Genomic DNA, 19,040 nt, shown 5'->3' with positions numbered 1-19,040 from the left:
TTGCGCTAGAGAGGTCGAGAAATCGGTGATTTCCCATCCTTTCTCATTCTCATTATACAGAAAAAACTTTTGATAAAAGTTTCGACAAAAATTAGTATAATTTCAGTATAAAAAATAAAATAGATAATATTGATACTTGCTTCCATTCAGTTTTCGAAGAAGTAAAAGATCTTCACAAAAAATTGGACATTTCGATACACCTTCCTAGAGTCAACGTAAAACAAACTAATGAGCCAAATGTTGTGACCAATGATTTCCTATTCGCGAAATATTTGAAAGTCATTTTTCAAAAAACGCCCTGTGACTCGAGATGAATCAAGATATCTATGATCTGCTTTGTGATAGTTAATTTTTCCGAAAATTTTTTCTATGAGTTTTATAGTTCCCAGTAAGCATCGAATTTGATACCCTGTACAATGACAAAATAACAATAAGTAAACGCCAACGTGTCTCATACTGTTACTCTGTAAGAAATTTTCATTATCTATAACTTTTTCAAAGAAGAGCGCCCCTCTTGATATAACCTTACCCTGTGTATCTCAAAAACTGGTCATATCAAAGCCAATACTTTTCGACGTTATAATAGTGTACTGGAACCAAGAGTAATGACAAAAAATTTGAAAATTCTACGGACGACATTTTCAATTTCAGGGTGAATTATGAACTAAACGAATTTCATTTTGAATAATGTTTGACTCACCCCGTATTTAGCAATAGTTTTTATTGAAAACCAATCTAAAATTATTAACCTATGGGTAAGCACTATTTGTCGCCCAAAAGTGTTTCATTCAAGATATTTTCCTACGGGAAATGTTACTCTAAAGAAATGCCATTTTCCAACTCCGACACCCTGTATCTCAAAAACTATTCACATGAATTCAGAAAAATTAACCGGTGACAATTGTTCCATTAGGCGGCTGCCTGTTCATTTGTCGAAAAAGTGGGCTACATCAAAAAGTACCAGAGATGAATGATGACAAGTGGGGTATTTCTTAATCAGAATTTCATGAAGATTATGTGGAATTCGGCATTGCCATTAAAAAAAATGAGGTAGTACAGTTTTTCACCACTTTTGGACCAAAAATAATTGATGTAATTTTTGATTACCCCTCCCAGAAAAAAAATCCTTGCGACGCCCTTGGTTTGACCTTGAAATCATTCCGAAATTCCTACTGGTATTTGTATCATCAAATTCGACGTAGATCATGCATCGTTTGAATGAAACCAATTCTTGTTTTCCATATCGATGATGCGGAATACTGTGATTAGGCGTTTTAAATGAATTTCATGAATAATGAACGATTTCTGAGAATATTAATGATCCCGGTACTCCGTCATATGGCTCTGAAGGAATTTAATGATCGATTGTTAGCAGGTAAGTGTTCGAATTGAAAAAAAAAATAAAATCATAACCTTTTTGATTCGATGATTTAATGTTGTATTGTTTTTCGGAAATTGCGTTTTTGGAACTTGATCCGTTGGAAGTTTTTCGTTGTATTGAAGTAAATTTCAAAATTGATACAGGGTGTATCAAAAGGGATTGGAAATATAGAATCTTGAATCCAAAAAAAAAGAAGATTTGGGAGGGAACACCATCTCGTGACTGCTCAGTTCTAAACAAAATTAGAGATATTTCTTCTTACAAATCACCGATTTTTTTAGGATTTCCACATAATTTCTTCAAACAATAACCTACATTGTATTATTTCAATATTTTTAATTCGCCGATGAGAAAAAAATAATTATTTAGCTAAATTTTCGACGAGAGTTGAAACTATTGTAATATTCCTAACTTCTACTGATCCTATCACAATATCTCTATTCTCCAGTTTTTTTTTACGTAAACATTGTACAGGGTGTACAAATTCGATGCTCACTGAAAGCATATCGAGAACTATAGGGAAAATCTTCTCTCTCTCTATCTTTTTCGAAATAATAAGATTCTCGAGTTACAGGGTGTTTCTGAAAAATGACTGTTTTGAATATTTCTCTTGGTTTCTGTTCGACATATTCTAAAACCTTTTTAGAGCAGTATTGGTGTTTTTAAATGAGTCACCCTATATTTTTCAAGGCAGTTTTTTAGCCGCAGTTTGTCGAAAAGCATTCCATTATCGGCTTTCAAAAATGTCATCCGTTTTAAAGATATTGAAATTGAAGATTTTGTAAATTCTGAAATAAAACACATTGTATCTCAGATAGGAGAAACAATTTATTCTATTGATATCGGTCTCAAAATTTTCTCAAATAATTTCAAAGAGTGTAGATTAAAAGTTAAGAGGAATTATAGGGAAAATCTTCTCTTTTTCTCGAAATAATAAGATTCTCGCGTGACAGGGTGTTTCTGAAAAATGACTGTTTCAAATATTTCTCTTGGTTTCTGTTCGAGATATTCTAAAATGTTTTTTTTTTCAATAATTTCTGTAGTTCATGCGATACTCATCACAGATCATAGATATTATGACCTTTTTAGAGCTATAGAGCAGAATTGGTGTTTTTTAAATTGGACACCCTAAATTTTTCGAGGTAGTTTTTCAGCCGCAGATTTGTCGACAAGTATTCCGTTTCAAAAATATCATCCGTTTTAAATATATTGAAATTGAAGAATTTATAAATTCTGAAATATAACACTCTGATCTCAGACAGGAGGAACATTTTATTCAGTTGATTTTGGGCTCAAAATTCTATAATTAAGATATTTCCAAAAGTGTAGCTCAAAAGTTGAGAGGTTTAATCATTGGGTTATAAAAACTTTTCTTCTTAAAATCACCTAAGGATCACATATATAAGTTTCTCTATAAGCTCTGTTTTGTAACCAGTCGAAATGTAACCTGAAGAACTGAAGAATTCACACTGTTGGCGAAACTATTATAGCAAATATTGAGAGTTTAGTGGAAATTACTTTCTTTTATTATTTTGTGTTAGTATTTTACTAAGAAAAGGAAATAATAATATGATATAGAAATGTTTTCGGAGTTTCTCAAGCTTGATTTCCTACGTTCATGCGGTAATTTTTTTTGAACAATTTACCACGCGATACTAGGACAAAATGTTTTTATCACTGATAAACACCAATATTATATCTCCGGGCATATTATAACTTACATCATGTACCCGACAGTCGTATACCAATCAAATAAATAATTAGAACCATTCCATGGTACCTATATTATTGTTACCTTGACGTGTGATCAAAGTACAATTCGCCTTACTAATTCAGAAAATTATTCTCACCAAGATTAGTATGAGTGAGGATGAGGTTGCTAGAAAAATATTCCTATCTTTATTGAAGTTTTTTTTAAGTTGTAAACAACATAACGATAAGTCCTCAATAAGTACGAGTGCTAACCATAAAAAAAACACTTTTTTTTAAATTTAATTCGTCGCCTTCAAGATTGATACATGTACTCCGACGTTACTTCAACTCTGAAATACCTTTTTTGTAGAAATATTCGTCTTTGCTTTCGAAATAGGCTCGAACCTCGGCAATCAGTTATTCATTAGGGCCAATTTTTTTTCCTGAGCCATTCTCTTGAGATCTGCAAAAAGCCAGTAAACACTAGGGGTCAGATCTGGAGAATAAGCTGGGTGGCCAAGCAGTTGGAAAAGTAATTCGTTGGGCTTCTTTTCCAACAGGAATGCGAAATTCAAAAACGAGCGACGAAGGAGCGAGATTTCGAAATTGCTTAGGAAGATGGTAAATTTTGAATCGTTTCTGTAATATTATTTTCTGAAACAAGTTGAAGAATGGGCTCCTATTCCAACACAAATGCAAAATGAATGTTGGAATTGCCTTCTGCAACGAGTATTAGACGATATATCAGTAAAGTTCTGTGAAATATTGTCGAAATTCAATGAAAAATTTAGATTCTACATCCTAGTGACTTTTGTATTGTATTTTGGAAGTTGGTATGATTGTTACAAAAATTCACAGATCGCGGAATTTGTATTTGAATCGTACATTTCGAATTCTGAAATAATTTATAATTAGACAATAAATTCGTGAATTATGTCTGACGAAATCGATTTAACACCACAGAATTAAGAGAAATTGCGAATAATGTTGCAAATCATTTCACTATATCCAAATTGTATTATACTGACAATTGACGTGTGTTGAAATTTGACAGGATCGAAAGTCAGTGTAGACAACCACAAAACGAAAAATATAACCGAAAACAATGCTGTAATGAGTTCATTACAGCACTATTTTTGGTACTGTAATGAACTTATTACGATACTGAAATAGAGAAGTTATACTTGTTTTTTCAGTATCAAGGGGGTATTCATGGCCGGCGCGAGTAGTTTTGGCGCCTGAAGCAAAGAATCTTTTGGTAATAAACACCCCCTCCCCCAACAAAAAACATCACCTGCCCCGATGATAATTCGCCATTTTTTATTTCTCTAGCATTTTTGCTAATCGTTTCTTTCTAAAGTCGTTTCCACTGGGTTTTTTTTTTTGGACATTTTTACCTACAATAAATTACTGGATTTTTTCGACGCCGATGAACAATGCGTAAGTAATATAATTATCTGATTCGCACATTCGCAAAACACTGCGTACGATCGATGAAAGATTACCTATCACACTACAAGATACAAAGGGCGGTCAGGCATGCAAATCTTTGAAAACTAAATGGGATTAAAAACATATGTTCCGCTGAAAATATTTAGCATTTATCAGTAACTAGTTTCGAATTCAGAATCGTAGGAATTTTCTATATGTTGAGTGTGTAAACAACTACCACGTAAATGTGTTGTTTTTCGTCTTCGTGAAATACATTCCATCCCTCATTCAATTAGGGTAATAGGCAATGCTGCTTGTATTGGTTGGGTTGCCATGTGTTATTTATTGAACGGGCGGATCAGTAAAGACGGTTTGGAGATTTTTATTGGAAGGAATGTTGATGAATGCAGCAAAGTGTACCAACCTCATTTTGTTTTTAAGAATCAAGACTATATTTTTTCATAAATATGAAAGGGTGGCCACAAACTGAGCTAAATTGCCGTCCTTCGAAAAGAGGCGCCTGAAACAGTCCCTTCACTGTTTCACCCCTAGCGCCGGCCCTGGTGGTATTATTGTTGATTACTCTAGCCACTTACAGGTCCGTTCCAATAGAACACAAACGAGCGTACATACATTTAAAATACATGCACAGGTGAGTATCAATTGCCGGTAAAGTCAATTAAAGCCAGTTTTATATCCTTATCGCTTAAAAAGCTCAAACAATCAAGCAGCACCTGTTTAAAATTTCCGAGAACTCCTCACAGATTCTGGAAACATCGTGTTGTTATCGACGATTTATCCTTCTGAATTACAAATCCGCCTAATGGAACGGATCTAACGATCTCCAATTATCTTGTACACATCGCGAGGCCAGTGGCGGCTCGTGAAAATATATCTCTTTTTTTTTAGGTCATCAGATAGATTATTAGGCACGTTTCCAAATAAGTGCGAAAGTATCAGGGGGTGAGTCTTTGTCCAATGAATTAAAGGGGGTCTTTCATGTATCAAAAGCTTTTAGGCCTGAAATATTACACGCTTCCAAAAATGAGAAAAACACATTTGTGTTGAAGAAATGGACTTTAGTGGGAATAGTTCAACAATGATAAGGCTACGTAAAATATTTTTCAGATTGCATTTTTTACTAGAAATTTTTAACGGACTAAATCTCCCAATTTGAGAATACAATATAATATGAATGAAGTAACTCTACTATGGGTACCAGAGGCATTGAAGGAAAAGAAAAAGCGAAAAAGGCATCAATGATAACCTTTCTGTGGGCTTGGAAAAGATCAATATAAGATCCAACAATGGGAGTTGGACTATAGAATAACCCTTTGGAGGAACACCCCTGGTCTTGCTCAGGCAAAGAAAGAAAGAAAGAAAAGTTTATTTACATGTTTTTCATACAGGATATTTTTTTTACAATAGTTTTTAGTTAATTATATATAATTGCTAGTTCCTGCAAATAATTTTTGCTTAACTACAGTTTTCATAACATAAAGGACATAAAGTCTATAAAAAATTTTTGTACAAGGATGATGTAATGCAGTTTAGGATATGTTTGGTTTTATGCAGGAAAATAAAAATAAAAAACCTGCTCAAATGCTCAGGCAAAGAAGTTTGTGGTTCTTTCACCGACCTGTATCAGAAAGCTCTTGAAGCTGCTACAAGCTGATATTCGGGTAATGGCGGGACTGCTGATAGGCTATTGTCAGTGCAAATATCTTGTACCACATGGGTAAGTCAGCAGAAGATACTTGCTGCTCTGTGAAACGGAAGTAGAAACAGCTGAACATATGGTGTTCTAAGGTTCTAAGAACCACTCATTTGGAAAAATCGTTAATATTATGTTTGTATTCATAAAAGCGCAAACAGTTTTTCCGGATTCAAACAAGTATAAATTTCTACGAAAACATGAATGGGAAATGCGAAAAAATTATAATTTTCATGATTTCACCAGTGGCTGACAAAAAAGGAAGACATAGGACCATGATGTCCTTCTTGTACGCCACTGATGGCAATTGAAAATGTATTTTTTTTTTTCAAAATGAAGCAAATTTTGAACATAAACATTCTTTGAGATTAAATGGAAAAATTTTGGAAACTGGAAGTTATGAATAAAAATTACACCCTGTATCTCTGCAACAAACAACATTCGAGAAAAGAAATATTAGGTAATTTTTATATTTTTTCAAGGGTAATATTCTGTTTCAATTTAGCACCATAGTCTCGGGGCACCCTGTGTTATTATTATCAAAATAACAAAGAATGAATGATATTTTTGGACCAAAACCAGTAGAACCAAAAATTCACTTGATGATTAAACTTGAATTAATTTTCCACCTTACGAGCCTCCACTGCCAGAGGCGTACATCGCCTCGAATGTTAATTACCGCAATTACTCCAAAGACAAGAAAACCGCATAAGAGGATACGTAGCGTAAGCATGATTCTCCTCGGACCTTCGCTTCTTCTGCGGTGTCGCAATGCTACCAATTTCTGACGTGTGGAAATTTCCGAGAAACCGGAGGAATTTCCATGGAAAAGACGTGAGGTAATCCGCCCACACGCCCATCTGGAGTGGGAGTAAAAGGGGTCAAGATTGGAATCGCCGGTGAGTCGTAACCGCGGTTGGCCAATCTAGAAGGCCAGGTTGTTGGTCGAGAACAGGGTCACAAACGGTTGGGAAAATCGAGAAGAGATGCGGTAATAATTGCCAATATGCTTTTGTCTTTAATAGATTTATTATCCTGACTTTCCTAGGACTCCATCAGAACCGGCTGTGTTATGTGTAGGCTTTGCTACTGTGTCCCATCTCCTATTTAGGGACAGTGTTGTAAATATGTCACCAAACAGTAAATGGTTAGACTGAGTATGGCATCTCTACCGAACTAATCCTCACTCATCTCACTAATATTTTTACATATTGGATGGTTTCCATGGATGTGAAACAACGCAAGCTCAATCCACGAGATTTGTATAGAAAAACTCAAATATTACGTTGTGAGAGAGATAGCACTATCGCTATTCGTCGTATATTCGAAAAAACTGGTAATAAATGGCATCACACACCAAGAAAATATTTCATGTCAACTGCCACTCATGGTAACCCTCAGGGATCAATCCTGGGGCCTCTTGTATTTAGTATTTATATTAACGACCTCCCAAAGATTATTGACTGTCACATTGTTTTATATGCACCCTACCCTTGCTAGAGAAGGATATGATCAATTTATCTACCAGATCAGAGGATGTTGACAAGGAAGCAACCAGTTGATTCAACTTGAACAAATTATGTATCAACAACGGAAAAACTAAACTGTAACATTCACATCTTCCATACTGCGATACCTGCTATGCATTCCACTCTCGCATTGTCAACGCCCTACAAATATAGGGTAATTCACAAGTCATATTCAAGAACTATTCGTAACCCAAAAAGAAGCTATTAGAGATTAGAGCAATAGATGGTGCTACTGTTACAATTTCCTGTTAGCCAAGTTTCATTGAATACAAAATCCTGACTATGACTGCTGAACTCAAAATAAGATTAGTGATTGGAGTGGCTGAGAGTATATGAGAAGAGACCGTCATTAATATGAAATAAGATCCAAAAAAGAACTTAACATAAAGACTATATAGAAAGGTTATAAATTACTACCAGAAAATCTACTGTACTAAGACCCTAAACAAATTTTCTTCTAGCATAGAGGGAGCAGGGCCTGAAGTACCTGAGACTGAAGATAAAAAAAATTCCTGTAAGAGAATACACCATACAACCTGAAATGATAGAACGACAGCTCTAAAAGCATATTCTCCTTCGGATTCCGAAGATGGAGCATGCGATCTCTCAGTATTCTCAAATTGATGCCCTAACCACTATGAGTGCAAACTGTCTAAACAGAGTCACTGTTGTTTATCGTTATTGTTTATATTCGAAAACGTACAACTCCAATATTTTTGGGATTAGGACATTGCACTGAATGATTTTCGTACCAAATAAGTCTAATAATTTTCGAGAAGCTTTTATGTATTCGTATTTTGTAATCTAAAATGTAAACTCGAATGAAAACTGAAGTATAAGGAAAATAACAGCCAAAATGGCTGAGATAATAATATTTGGGCGTATTCTGTGAAAGATTAGAGTAGATTCTAAGGTTGTAGTGCTTCAATATCACCTGACTCTCCTCATAAATGTTGAATCCAATTATTGTGAAGCAACTAAAAGAGAAATAACGATAATGATGTCATATAAATCGTTTTTCGATATACCTAATGTATAAAACAAATTACTGTACTCTCTACCTGTATTGATCAACGCTATATACATATTCAAATTCGATATAGACAGTGGATACGCAGAAATCATTAAGCCAGCTATGAATATTTCAGATGATATCGACAGTTTGAATATTCAATAACTTAGACTCCGATAGTTGCGTGCATATTTAAATTCTCAAAGTTAATTTCCTTTTCCAGGACAATCCAAGATCCAGCCAGTCAGAGACTCACGTGGTACAAACCTCCCCTAACCGTCTTGGTCATCAAGAAGGTACGAGACGTGGCAGTCCTCTCGCCTTTCTTCCAATTGGTCCAATGGCTCATCCAGGTAAACACATTCACTCTTTCAGACATCGAACCAAACTTTCACAACCCATCTTCTTCCAGGAAAAAAGAATGGTCGTATTCGTCGAGGCCCAAGTCATGGAAGACAGCCTCTTGGACCAGTACAGCGCCTTCTCGACTATTAAGGACAAACTGATGACCTTCAGAGACGGCAAGGACGACCTGACCGACAAGATCGACTTCATCATCTGTCTGGGAGGCGACGGAACCCTCTTGTACGCCAGTCACCTGTTCCAAGAGTCCGTACCGCCGGTGATGGCCTTCCATTTGGGCTCCCTGGGTTTCCTCACTCCCTTCCAGTTCGACAACTTCCAGGAGCAGGTGAACAACGTCCTGGAAGGGAACGCTGCCTTAACTTTGAGGAGCCGTTTGAGGTGCATCGTGATGAAGAAGGACCAGAAGGGCAAGGGCGATGACGCCGCCGGCAAGAAGCCCACGAATCTGTTGGTGCTGAACGAGGTGGTTGTGGACAGAGGACCTTCCCCCTATTTGTCCAATATAGATCTTTTTTTGGATGGGAAGCATATAACTTCGGTGCAAGGTGATGGTGTTATCGTTAGCACTCCTACGGGCAGCACTGCCTACGCTGTGGCAGCTGGTGCTTCTATGATACATCCTAGTGTGCCTGCGATCATGGTGACGCCTATTTGTCCCCATTCGCTTAGCTTTAGACCTATTGTGGTGCCAGCTGGTGTTGAACTCAAGGTAAGATAGACTTGGTTTTCAAGTTTGATATTATTTCTTTCTTGGAAAGCTTGTCTTCATCCAGGGATTCGCTTAGTACAGTGTACGAGCTTGAACCGTCCTTCAATGTTGTCCAACTACTGGACTCTAGGTGTGCATCTAGATCTTGATTAATCTATGCTTCCCTCTGCCATATCTAAAGGTAGTTTTCTACTCGATCTCTTCAACACATGTTACTCAAATTTGAGTTAAGGATTATTATGTTGATCAATTCAAACAATTGTTCACCCATATGCTCGAGAATATCACCAATAACGATTGGTTATCATCTTTCCAGAATGAGGTTTTTGCAATAACTGTACGACGTTTTTGGATCTTATTTGACGGCTTTTTTGTATTTTATAACATTTGAGTGTTACTTTTTCTGTTATTCAATTATTTCTCTTTTGGGTATTCTTTGATTGTTTTGGTTATTGTAATTCTTCTCTTTACTTTCGATAATGATTTGATGACAAGAGAAGTAAAAAATAACATTTATAATTCTGCCCATCTCAGCCAGTTGAATTTTATATGGTTGCAAAATGGAAATGAATGTCAATGAAGCAAAATCTTCTCAGGTAACATTCACTCTCTGAAAACAAGCATGTCCTCCACTATCAATTAACTAATTATATATCTTGGCATATATCTTGATCTGAAGCTGACTGCGAAGTAGCTATTAATGAAGAAAAAGTAGCAGATGGAAATCACAATGGGATAAAATCTAGACTATACATTGAAGATCCTTCTGTATAAATGTATCACTAAAGCTTTTTGGACATATGGAATTCAACTTTGGGGTTGTGCCTCAAAGACAAATATATCCATAATCCAAAGAAGCCAGTCAAAAATCTTTTGACAGCTGGTCAGAGTTCCCTGCTAAACCTAACCTTACCTACACATAAATGTACATATCCCAACAGTTCAAGAGACAATCCTAAGCAGATCTAAAACTTATCATAAAATCATCAAAAGTTCATCAAAAACATTAGATGCAACCTTTGTAGACTCCAGTAATCAGTGAAAGAGCGAAAAAAATGTCCAATTGAATTAATAATTGGTTTTACCAGGCAATAACCTGCAACTCTTATTTAATTTGTACCTTTTTTTTTAATTTTCACCACTCTATTTCATAGACTTCGTAGGTATCTAATAGTTACATGAAGAATGATACAAAAAACTTGAATAAGAGAACTTGCAACTCCAAACCTTCTGCCACCTCATGCCTACATTCAACCTACTGGTGTGACCTTGCCTTATAATATAATACGACATTAATTACTTTTCAGATCTCTGTTTCTCCAGACAGTCGAAATACAGCCTGGGTGTCTTTTGACGGAAGAAACAGACAAGAGTTGCTTCACGGTGACAGGTAATGATCTAGTTTCAGAGGTTAAGCAAGGATGCATTACCACCATCAACAGTTATGTTCTATTATGTTATGTTACCACTTAAGTGACAGTGGAGGGAAGATGATGTATGTTACTCTTCTTCAGTTGTTCATTTTTTTTTGCAGATAGCTCCAAGTCCAGGTAGTAGGAATTCCTCCTTTGTTAATTTTGATGGACGCCATCATCAGGAACTCAAACCTGGCGATAGGTAGATATTTCGTTGATCTGGCGAAGAAAAAGGCAAAAATGAATGTTGAATGCTTGAGCCTTCTATATTTCAGGAATTTCAATACAATAAAATCTTTTTATCTTTCTTTAACCTGTGGCATCTTGTTTGCATACAATACTTCCCAATCAACATTGATTTTTGTTTCTATCGGGGAGCTTTCTTGTACAGATCATGCGATTCATTCTGCAAAGTTGGTGGTAGTGCAGTCTTTGTGTATATAACAAACCATCTCATTCTAGTATGCTTTAAATCGATACCTATATTTCATGAAAGGTTGATAATGAAATGTGTTTGAATCAATTGATGCACTTTATGTTGTTGAATTTTAATCCAATTTTGTTTTTCAATGCTGAAATAGGGTAACAATGATTTTTCTGAACTCTTGAGTATCTGTTATGTGGTATTTCATTGCACACATATGTTCTAGAATTTTTCCCTAAATTTTTTTCATTTCAAATGTTGGTGTTACACATACCTTCATCAATATTGATAAAAGAAAAGTATAAAGAAAATAGTTTGAATCTCTATTAGAAAAATAATCTCCTAACACCGAATTAAATTATAGTGGGTGTTCCAGAATAACTTCAGAAAATTTATTTACCCATATTTCTGAAGGAGGATATAACTAAAATAAAAAAGTTTGGAGTCTTTTGAATACATTTTTTCTTTTTCTTCAATTCAATATTCAATATTTACAAGCGATTTCTATATAATACACAATGGAAAACAATATAAGTAATAAAAATTTAATGTGATACACTGATAGGTTCTCAAAATGAAATAAAGTGCACATATAAAGGATAATTGTTTTTGATGTTTATTAAAATGTAATTATTCATTTATTTTCAGCCTCCGAGTGACTACCTCTATCTACCCAGTCCCTAGCATCTGCGCACAAGACCAGATTTCCGATTGGTTCGATTCGCTGGCCGAATGTCTACATTGGAACGTTAGAAAGAAGCAGAAGCACCTAGATGAATTGACAGATCTCACTCATTCCAGTTCGAATGACACTTTAGATTCGCTGGATCAAAACGAATCGATCGAAAAAGATAACTGAATGAGACAGAAAAATTTTAGCATTGTATGTATGGACTATTTCTATATTTACATTGATTAGTTAAGAGCCTTATACTTCTTATGTACAGGTATGGAGCTCTTAACTAATTAACACTAATATGGAAATTACATATAAATCGAATTGAATTAAAACTAAACATAAATCATTCAGTTTAAAGAAAGAGCTTAAACATTACAATCTAATGAAAGTTGTAGTTTTAGTCCCTCAAACTGAAAGCAAACAGTTCTTTTTCCATCCAATTACTGGTCTGGATAAAATACTAAGCTCTCTTTTACTGAAGATCTACGTTTTGTTGTAATTTTTTTCATCCTCTACGGTTCTGGCAAAAGAAATCCCAAGAAGTTCCCAGTATTATATCAGTTTGAGGAAACATTTTGGTGCGCCTATTGCAATTTTTATGTAAATTAGGTTTGTTATTTATTTTATACTTTTAGGGAAATGTTTACAATAACGCAATATTTTAGCAATTTTTGACGAATGATTAGCACAATATACCAAAGGTTCGAAGAACTCATTCATAATTTAGGCAATAACTCGATAGGAAAATTCAGTTTGCCAATTTTTATATCAATTTTACGGTTGAATTGGACAAACTCGTTTTATTTTTGTACTCAGGTTAAGGTAGAAAGGTAATAAAACCACCTTAGGTGTTGATAGTTGATATAGGACCAATATTGTGCCAGATTTTCATTTAAAGAACGTTTTCTAGTTGTTGATGTTTTGTGGGATCTAAATATTGAATTTTGATAAATTATATGTATGCATTGTTGATGGTGTTTTATTTCTCCTTGTCTTTGTGTCTTTGTTGTTGTTTTCTCTGTGGTTTTTTGTTTTGCAGCTTTTGGTTTTTTAAAGGTGGAAGTACTTTTATTTTTGGACAGTTGTGATGATTTTTTTCTTATGGATTCGGTCGTCACTTGATTGAAATTCATTTTGAATAACATGGTGAACTCAATTTGGTCATAATTTCAACAACAGTTGCTGAAAATAAAAGCGCAGTATTTGGTAATCTTATTACTATCTCACTTGGACCTTTTCACTATGTATTTATTTTTATTCAGAATATAAACATATAATATTGTATGGTAAAACAAATTTTATGGAATTTTAGTTAATCATTTTATGAGAATTACTTATTTTATGAAAGTCTAATGTATTTTCGAATATTACAATATATTTTACAACAAGTGATGGCTGTGCTTATCGACCGGTCTAAGGTGTCTTTAGATTAGATTTTATTTAAGGAGGTTCCATTGCACTGCAAACTAATGGTCTCTTGTGCCCCCCATCAGAGCTTTTTTCGCCTTTACGTGATCTACAGCTCGCCTTCCAGTTCCAGAGTTCTAATGAACTCCAGTATCTGGGTCCTGGGATGACTTCAAGGAGGCTACTTCCTTACTGTTCTGTTTCCAAAGCAGATGTTGCGTTGGCTAGTGATGGCGAGGCATTCCATCACCAGTAGTTTCTTTCTCCTCTCCACTGAATCTGCACTCATCATTTTCTGTTAGACCCATTTTCATGAGGTGCTTCCTGAGGCGACAATGCCTTGTGAGGAGGTTTAGTATACTCTTGCTTAGTTCCAGATACTTGTATGTGTCAAAGTTTCGTAGAAACTTTTTGGAGTGATCCAACCCAGGAAAATTCCACCAAAGCGTTTCTCTTTCGGTTTTTCCTTCTCCTGAAACCTTGTAGGTATATTTGGCTATACTACAAAAAAGGATTTTTGATCCTTTTCTGGCAATTGTGTTGGTCTCTTCATTTCCGAGTGATTCAGAACCCAGACTGAAAAGACCCTTTATCGCGCCTATTTTATTGAGTTTTTTTGGTCACTCCAATACCATCTTAGAATCAATGATTTGTCAACTCAGTGCTTTGATTGCAACCTGCCTATTTGAATTTATCGCTATATCACATTTCTTTTAGTTTTTTACTACATTTCCACGCATATTTCTAATTGCCTTTACACTACTATCGAAGTGAAGAGTCAAAAAACTATAAAAATCGCATCCACCATTCCTCAAGTGGTGGTCACTTGAAGTGAAAACTATTAAAAGCGCATCCACCATTCCTCAAATGGTGGTAAATTCAAATCAAAACTATAAAAGCGCAACCACCATTTGAGAAATGTTGGATGCGCTTTTTATGTTTTGTTTGATATGATACTTACAATAATCATTTGTGAGGTTCTTCAATTGTTGGTAAATATTAGAGAGGAAAAAAACTTACTTTAACACCTGTAAGTGTTTGGGGACTCATGTTATAGGACTTTTTTCTTGAAATGATCCGAGAGATCTATAATATTCATTTGTACCTCCAATTGAGGAACACCGTGTAGATATAGTTAATTCTAAACTGATGTCTTCACAAATAAATTACAATTTGAATGAAACACATTCCCAGACAATTTATCTATGCGAATTACTCGGTTCAGTTCTTTGATAAGTACAGTAATGCAATTTTGTGACGAGAATCATACAAAAAACCGAAAACAACGGGAAAGTGTATACCGATGACAAATGCAAAAATCACAGATGGTAAAAGGGATTATTGGTTCATTTTATGGAAAAATTTTCGTTCTTCGTCTTTGTGAGAATTCTGCAATTTTATATTTTGGAAATCTTGAGGGGTAATTACCTTCTGTACACCCCATTTCTACGCCCTTTCTCTGAACTAGCGTTCCATTTATCACTCACATATAATTTTATTCTTAAAATGCCCAAATATTCATTGAAACGATGGAAAATCTTCTTCAAATAAAAGTGATCCATTTCGATTATTTATATCTTTCATTTCAAATGATACAACATTTTTTGATTAAAGGGTATTTTGAATTCTATATAATTCTGTTACTTTTTCATCTTTTTTTAATATTTTGGGTGTAATGAATAATAACTCATTTATTGGTTTATAATTTATTTCCAAAGGAATTAATATAGGTATTCTCATATATTAGATCACTTCGTAACAAGTATCATGAAGAAATTCAATAATAATTTATAAAATTATTAATAAAAATGTCACTCTCATTAAATTCACTAACGTTACATGGCAAATCCATTATTTTGGTTTTTTTCAATCTCACTAATATTTTTTCATCGAAAATTAATACTACATCAACAGGAATATTTACAAAAAATTAGGAAAAAAATGATATATTTACACGAAAAACATCGAATACGATTATGTATATTTTATCTGCTCGAAATTTGTGAAAAATTCTTTACGTTATGTAGCTGCGATTCCGAACAAACAAGTCTTCTGGTATTTGACGTCTCTTTTTTTGTATCGTTCGTGTCTGTTTTATTTTCGAAATATTTGCATATTTCGCGGACAGCCACGTGTGGTCCGACGTTGGACAGATCATGCATAGATCTAGCACGTTTCGTTTCAACGTCGCTTCTGTAAGAAACATCTTCAGTGCTCCTCACTTTCCTTCCAAGTCTGCAGAGCGATTCGAAAAGAACCAATTTCTCCTTCACCGGAACGTAAGTTTCGACGTTCTGGCACTTCTTCAGGATCGTCTCCACTGTTTTCTCTTCCACCAGTTTGACAGGTGCTCGACATACGTCGGATGACGTAGAGGAGTCTTTGGGATGCATTTGGACAGTTCTTGGGCAAGGGGTTGGATTCTTCTCACTGGGGTTATCATTTTTGTTCGTTTCTTCTTGGGACTTGCAGGGGCAGTTGGCGTTTTCCAGTTCTTTCCTTTTGGATAATTCGGTTAGATTCAAGATGTCTAGGTATTTCACAGCGAAGAGGGGAGTTTGCCTAATCAGTTCTACAGCAATGGCCTTCACCCATAAGTCGAAATGTTGCTCAGTCGATGTCTGAAATGGAGAGAAAAAAACGTTAAAAATTTTAAGAAATTTGCTATCAATTTTTATATTGAAAATTCGTTCCGCGAACAGATAATAATAATATGATAATATTCAGCAGAGCTTTTCACCACCACAACAGTAGAGACAAAATAATGTGCGGTATTATCAGAACGATTGAATGATCAGTAGAAGTTAGGGATATTACAATAGTTCCTAGTTTCATCGAAAGGAGAATGAATATATCGACAATAAGAGGTCAACTGAAAAGTACCCGGTCTACCATAGTAAAACACATTTTTTTTGGCGAAATTCGATTTTATTATTCAACATAGTTGGCTTCGAGGGCGATACAGCGATTGTAGCGATCTTCCAACTTCTCGATACTATTTTTGTAGTTCGATTTGCCTTTTACTTCAAAATAGGCCTCAGTTTCAGCGATTACTTATTCATTGGCGCTAAATTTCTTTCCAGCGAGCATTCTTTTCGGGTCTGAGAACAGGAAAAGGTCGCTGGGGGTCAGATCTGGCGAATACGGTGGATGCAGAAGCAATTCGAAGCCCGATTTTGATTTTTTCGTCGGTGACAGCCTCTTTTGGGCGTCCACTGCGTTCGCCTTCTTCGGTGCTCATTTCACCACGTTTAAACTTAGCATTCCAACCAATGATGGTTGGTTTTTCTGGTACAGACCCCGGAAACTCTTCGTCAAGCCAAGATTTTGCTTCAACTGTATTTTTTTCCCTCAAAAATCAATATTTCATCAGCACACGAAATTATTTTTTTTTCATCTATTTTCATATAACAAAAGTAGCTATACTCACAACGCAATATCTCACAAACTAATGGTCGGACTGCTGTCAAATTTTGACACGTATCGTTTGAAGGTTGTTATCTACTAACTAAAAATCATATGTATTTAATACTAGCACCTCCATCTGTGCATCAGACTGGAGACTTTTCAATTGGCCTAATATAGCAAAGGGTTGACAACACAAATTTTAAAATTTTTCTGTTTTGAGTGCTTTTTCAAGGTGAATACACTTGTTATCACCGATTCGCCATCTATGACGTCATGCCATTACTAAAATAAATTTACTACCTACATTACATTAGTATTTAATAATAGTGGTTAACTGATGCAAGGTTGTTGAAACAATATATTTTTTTTTAATTATTCATCTACAACACAGTAATTGATGATATATGTATAACTCCGAAGATCTTCAAATGGAAGATTTCGTTTAAGATAATCAGAATTCAGTTATGCTGCGTAACAACAATCTACATATTTTAATGCAACAATTTTTTCCGAATCAATTCCAAAGATAAGCACTCAGTAATAACTGTCAGTGTGAAAGGTTTCTTAGCAGTTCCATTCTTGGATTATTTCATCATGCGTGATGTTTATGTCTCTGGATCGAGCACAAAATTGAATGGTAAGTCAAAGATAAAATCGAATTAAATTGCGTTCGAACGCAAAACAAAGAGGCAAAGACGCTGTCAATTTATGAGAACGTCTGATAATATTCTTATTCCCTCTCATCAATAGCCTGCTTTGTGTTAATTGAATGACCAGAACAAGGAGCATTCAAGTGCCCCTAATTGATTTAATAACTTCTGAATGTGGAATCTGATACATTTTATCCAGTGCACTTCTCCTGATGACGCATAGGGGGGATATGGTGGTACCAAATGAAATATTTGCTTTTAATTGTTTTTGGTAGTTCAGCTGACGCCGGTCCAATTTAGGGATCAAAACCCAGATATTGTTATGTTGATTTTATACGGGGTGTTTCAGATGAAAAGATGCCTATTAAATTACTACATAGGCGTACAACTTTACCTCCGCCGTTTTTTTCCGAAATTCGAGGCTTTATCTTGCAAGCAGCTGTTCACAAGCAAACAAACGCCGTTCAAAATCTCTCGGCTTCAACTCGTTCGGCACCCAATTTCCTTGTTTCTGAATCATTTCCATGACTTTCAGGCGTTTTGAAATGGCTTTTTGCGTCACTCCCAATTTTTGTTCATTTCAGACAAGTCTTGATCAAGAAATGCCTCCAATTTTTTTTAGAAAACCTTCTCTCTTCCACCGCGATGCTGGTCTTCTATGTCGAAATCACCGTTCTTGAAGCTTTGAAACCACTCTCAGCAAGTACTTTCACTAATAGCGGACTCACCATAGGTATTTGAGAACTTTCGATGAGCCTCAGCCGCAGATTTCTTCATATTGAAGCAAACATTTAAAACCTCCCGCAAATGACTAGAGTTTGGCTCGTAAGCTGAAATGTTTAATCGAGAATAACTTTGTGATACAGACACAAATCGACTAATATTTCGATGGCGTTATGTTAACAAATGCCTAAGCTTATTGCATTACATCTACGATCTATATATTTCGACTACCACTTACCGCTACAGCAATCTATTGCAAAATAAGCGGAAGCAAAGTTGTACACCGATAGAAAGATAAAGCGTTTTCCAATAGCAATGATATAGTTGAGAATGATTATAATGGCAAAAATGTGTATTATTTTTTGATATTTGTATTTAGAAGGTTGTCATTTAATCATGGAACTTGCTTGTTCACCCTATATAAATAAAGGTATATATCGAAGAAAGAAAATTGGAACAATCAATGTTCACTTATTCCTATGCTTTTAGTATCCTTAAAA

The 19,040-nt window shown here is 35.2% G+C and overlaps 2 protein-coding genes across 9 annotated transcripts in view; one reads left to right on the top strand and one right to left on the bottom strand.

Annotated features, from left to right (window-relative positions):
* Positions 1-13,322, top strand: part of LOC123681628 (NAD kinase-like) — a 160,694-nt gene extending 147,372 nt beyond the window's left edge. For 4 of the 6 annotated variants that reach the window (XM_045619846.1, XM_045619844.1, XM_045619849.1 and 1 more), the window contains 4 exons: positions 8,983-9,112; positions 9,172-9,834; positions 11,142-11,224; positions 12,322-13,322. In XM_045619846.1, coding sequence (XP_045475802.1) covers positions 8,983-9,112; positions 9,172-9,834; positions 11,142-11,224; positions 12,322-12,532 — 1,087 coding nt within the window. In that variant the 3' untranslated portion in view covers positions 12,533-13,322. Of the gene's footprint in view, positions 1-8,982; positions 9,113-9,171; positions 9,835-11,141; positions 11,225-11,368; positions 11,452-12,321 lie in introns of all 6 variants that reach the window. The other 2 variants (XM_045619845.1, XM_045619848.1) reach the window with 1 other exon arrangement.
* A 2,127-nt stretch (positions 13,323-15,449) lies between these two features.
* The window catches only part of LOC123681626, an 80,973-nt gene continuing 77,382 nt past the window's right edge, over positions 15,450-19,040 (bottom strand). For all 3 annotated transcript variants that reach the window (XM_045619840.1, XM_045619842.1, XM_045619841.1), the window contains exon 3: positions 15,450-16,380. In XM_045619840.1, the coding sequence (XP_045475796.1) occupies positions 15,745-16,380 (636 nt within the window). In that variant the 3' untranslated portion in view covers positions 15,450-15,744. The remainder of the gene's footprint in view (positions 16,381-19,040) is intronic.

Source organism: Harmonia axyridis, chromosome 6 (genome assembly GCF_914767665.1).
Source record: "Harmonia axyridis chromosome 6, icHarAxyr1.1, whole genome shotgun sequence".
Taxonomy (NCBI): domain Eukaryota; kingdom Metazoa; phylum Arthropoda; class Insecta; order Coleoptera; family Coccinellidae; genus Harmonia; species Harmonia axyridis.
This window is presented reverse-complemented; position numbering and strand designations above follow the sequence as displayed.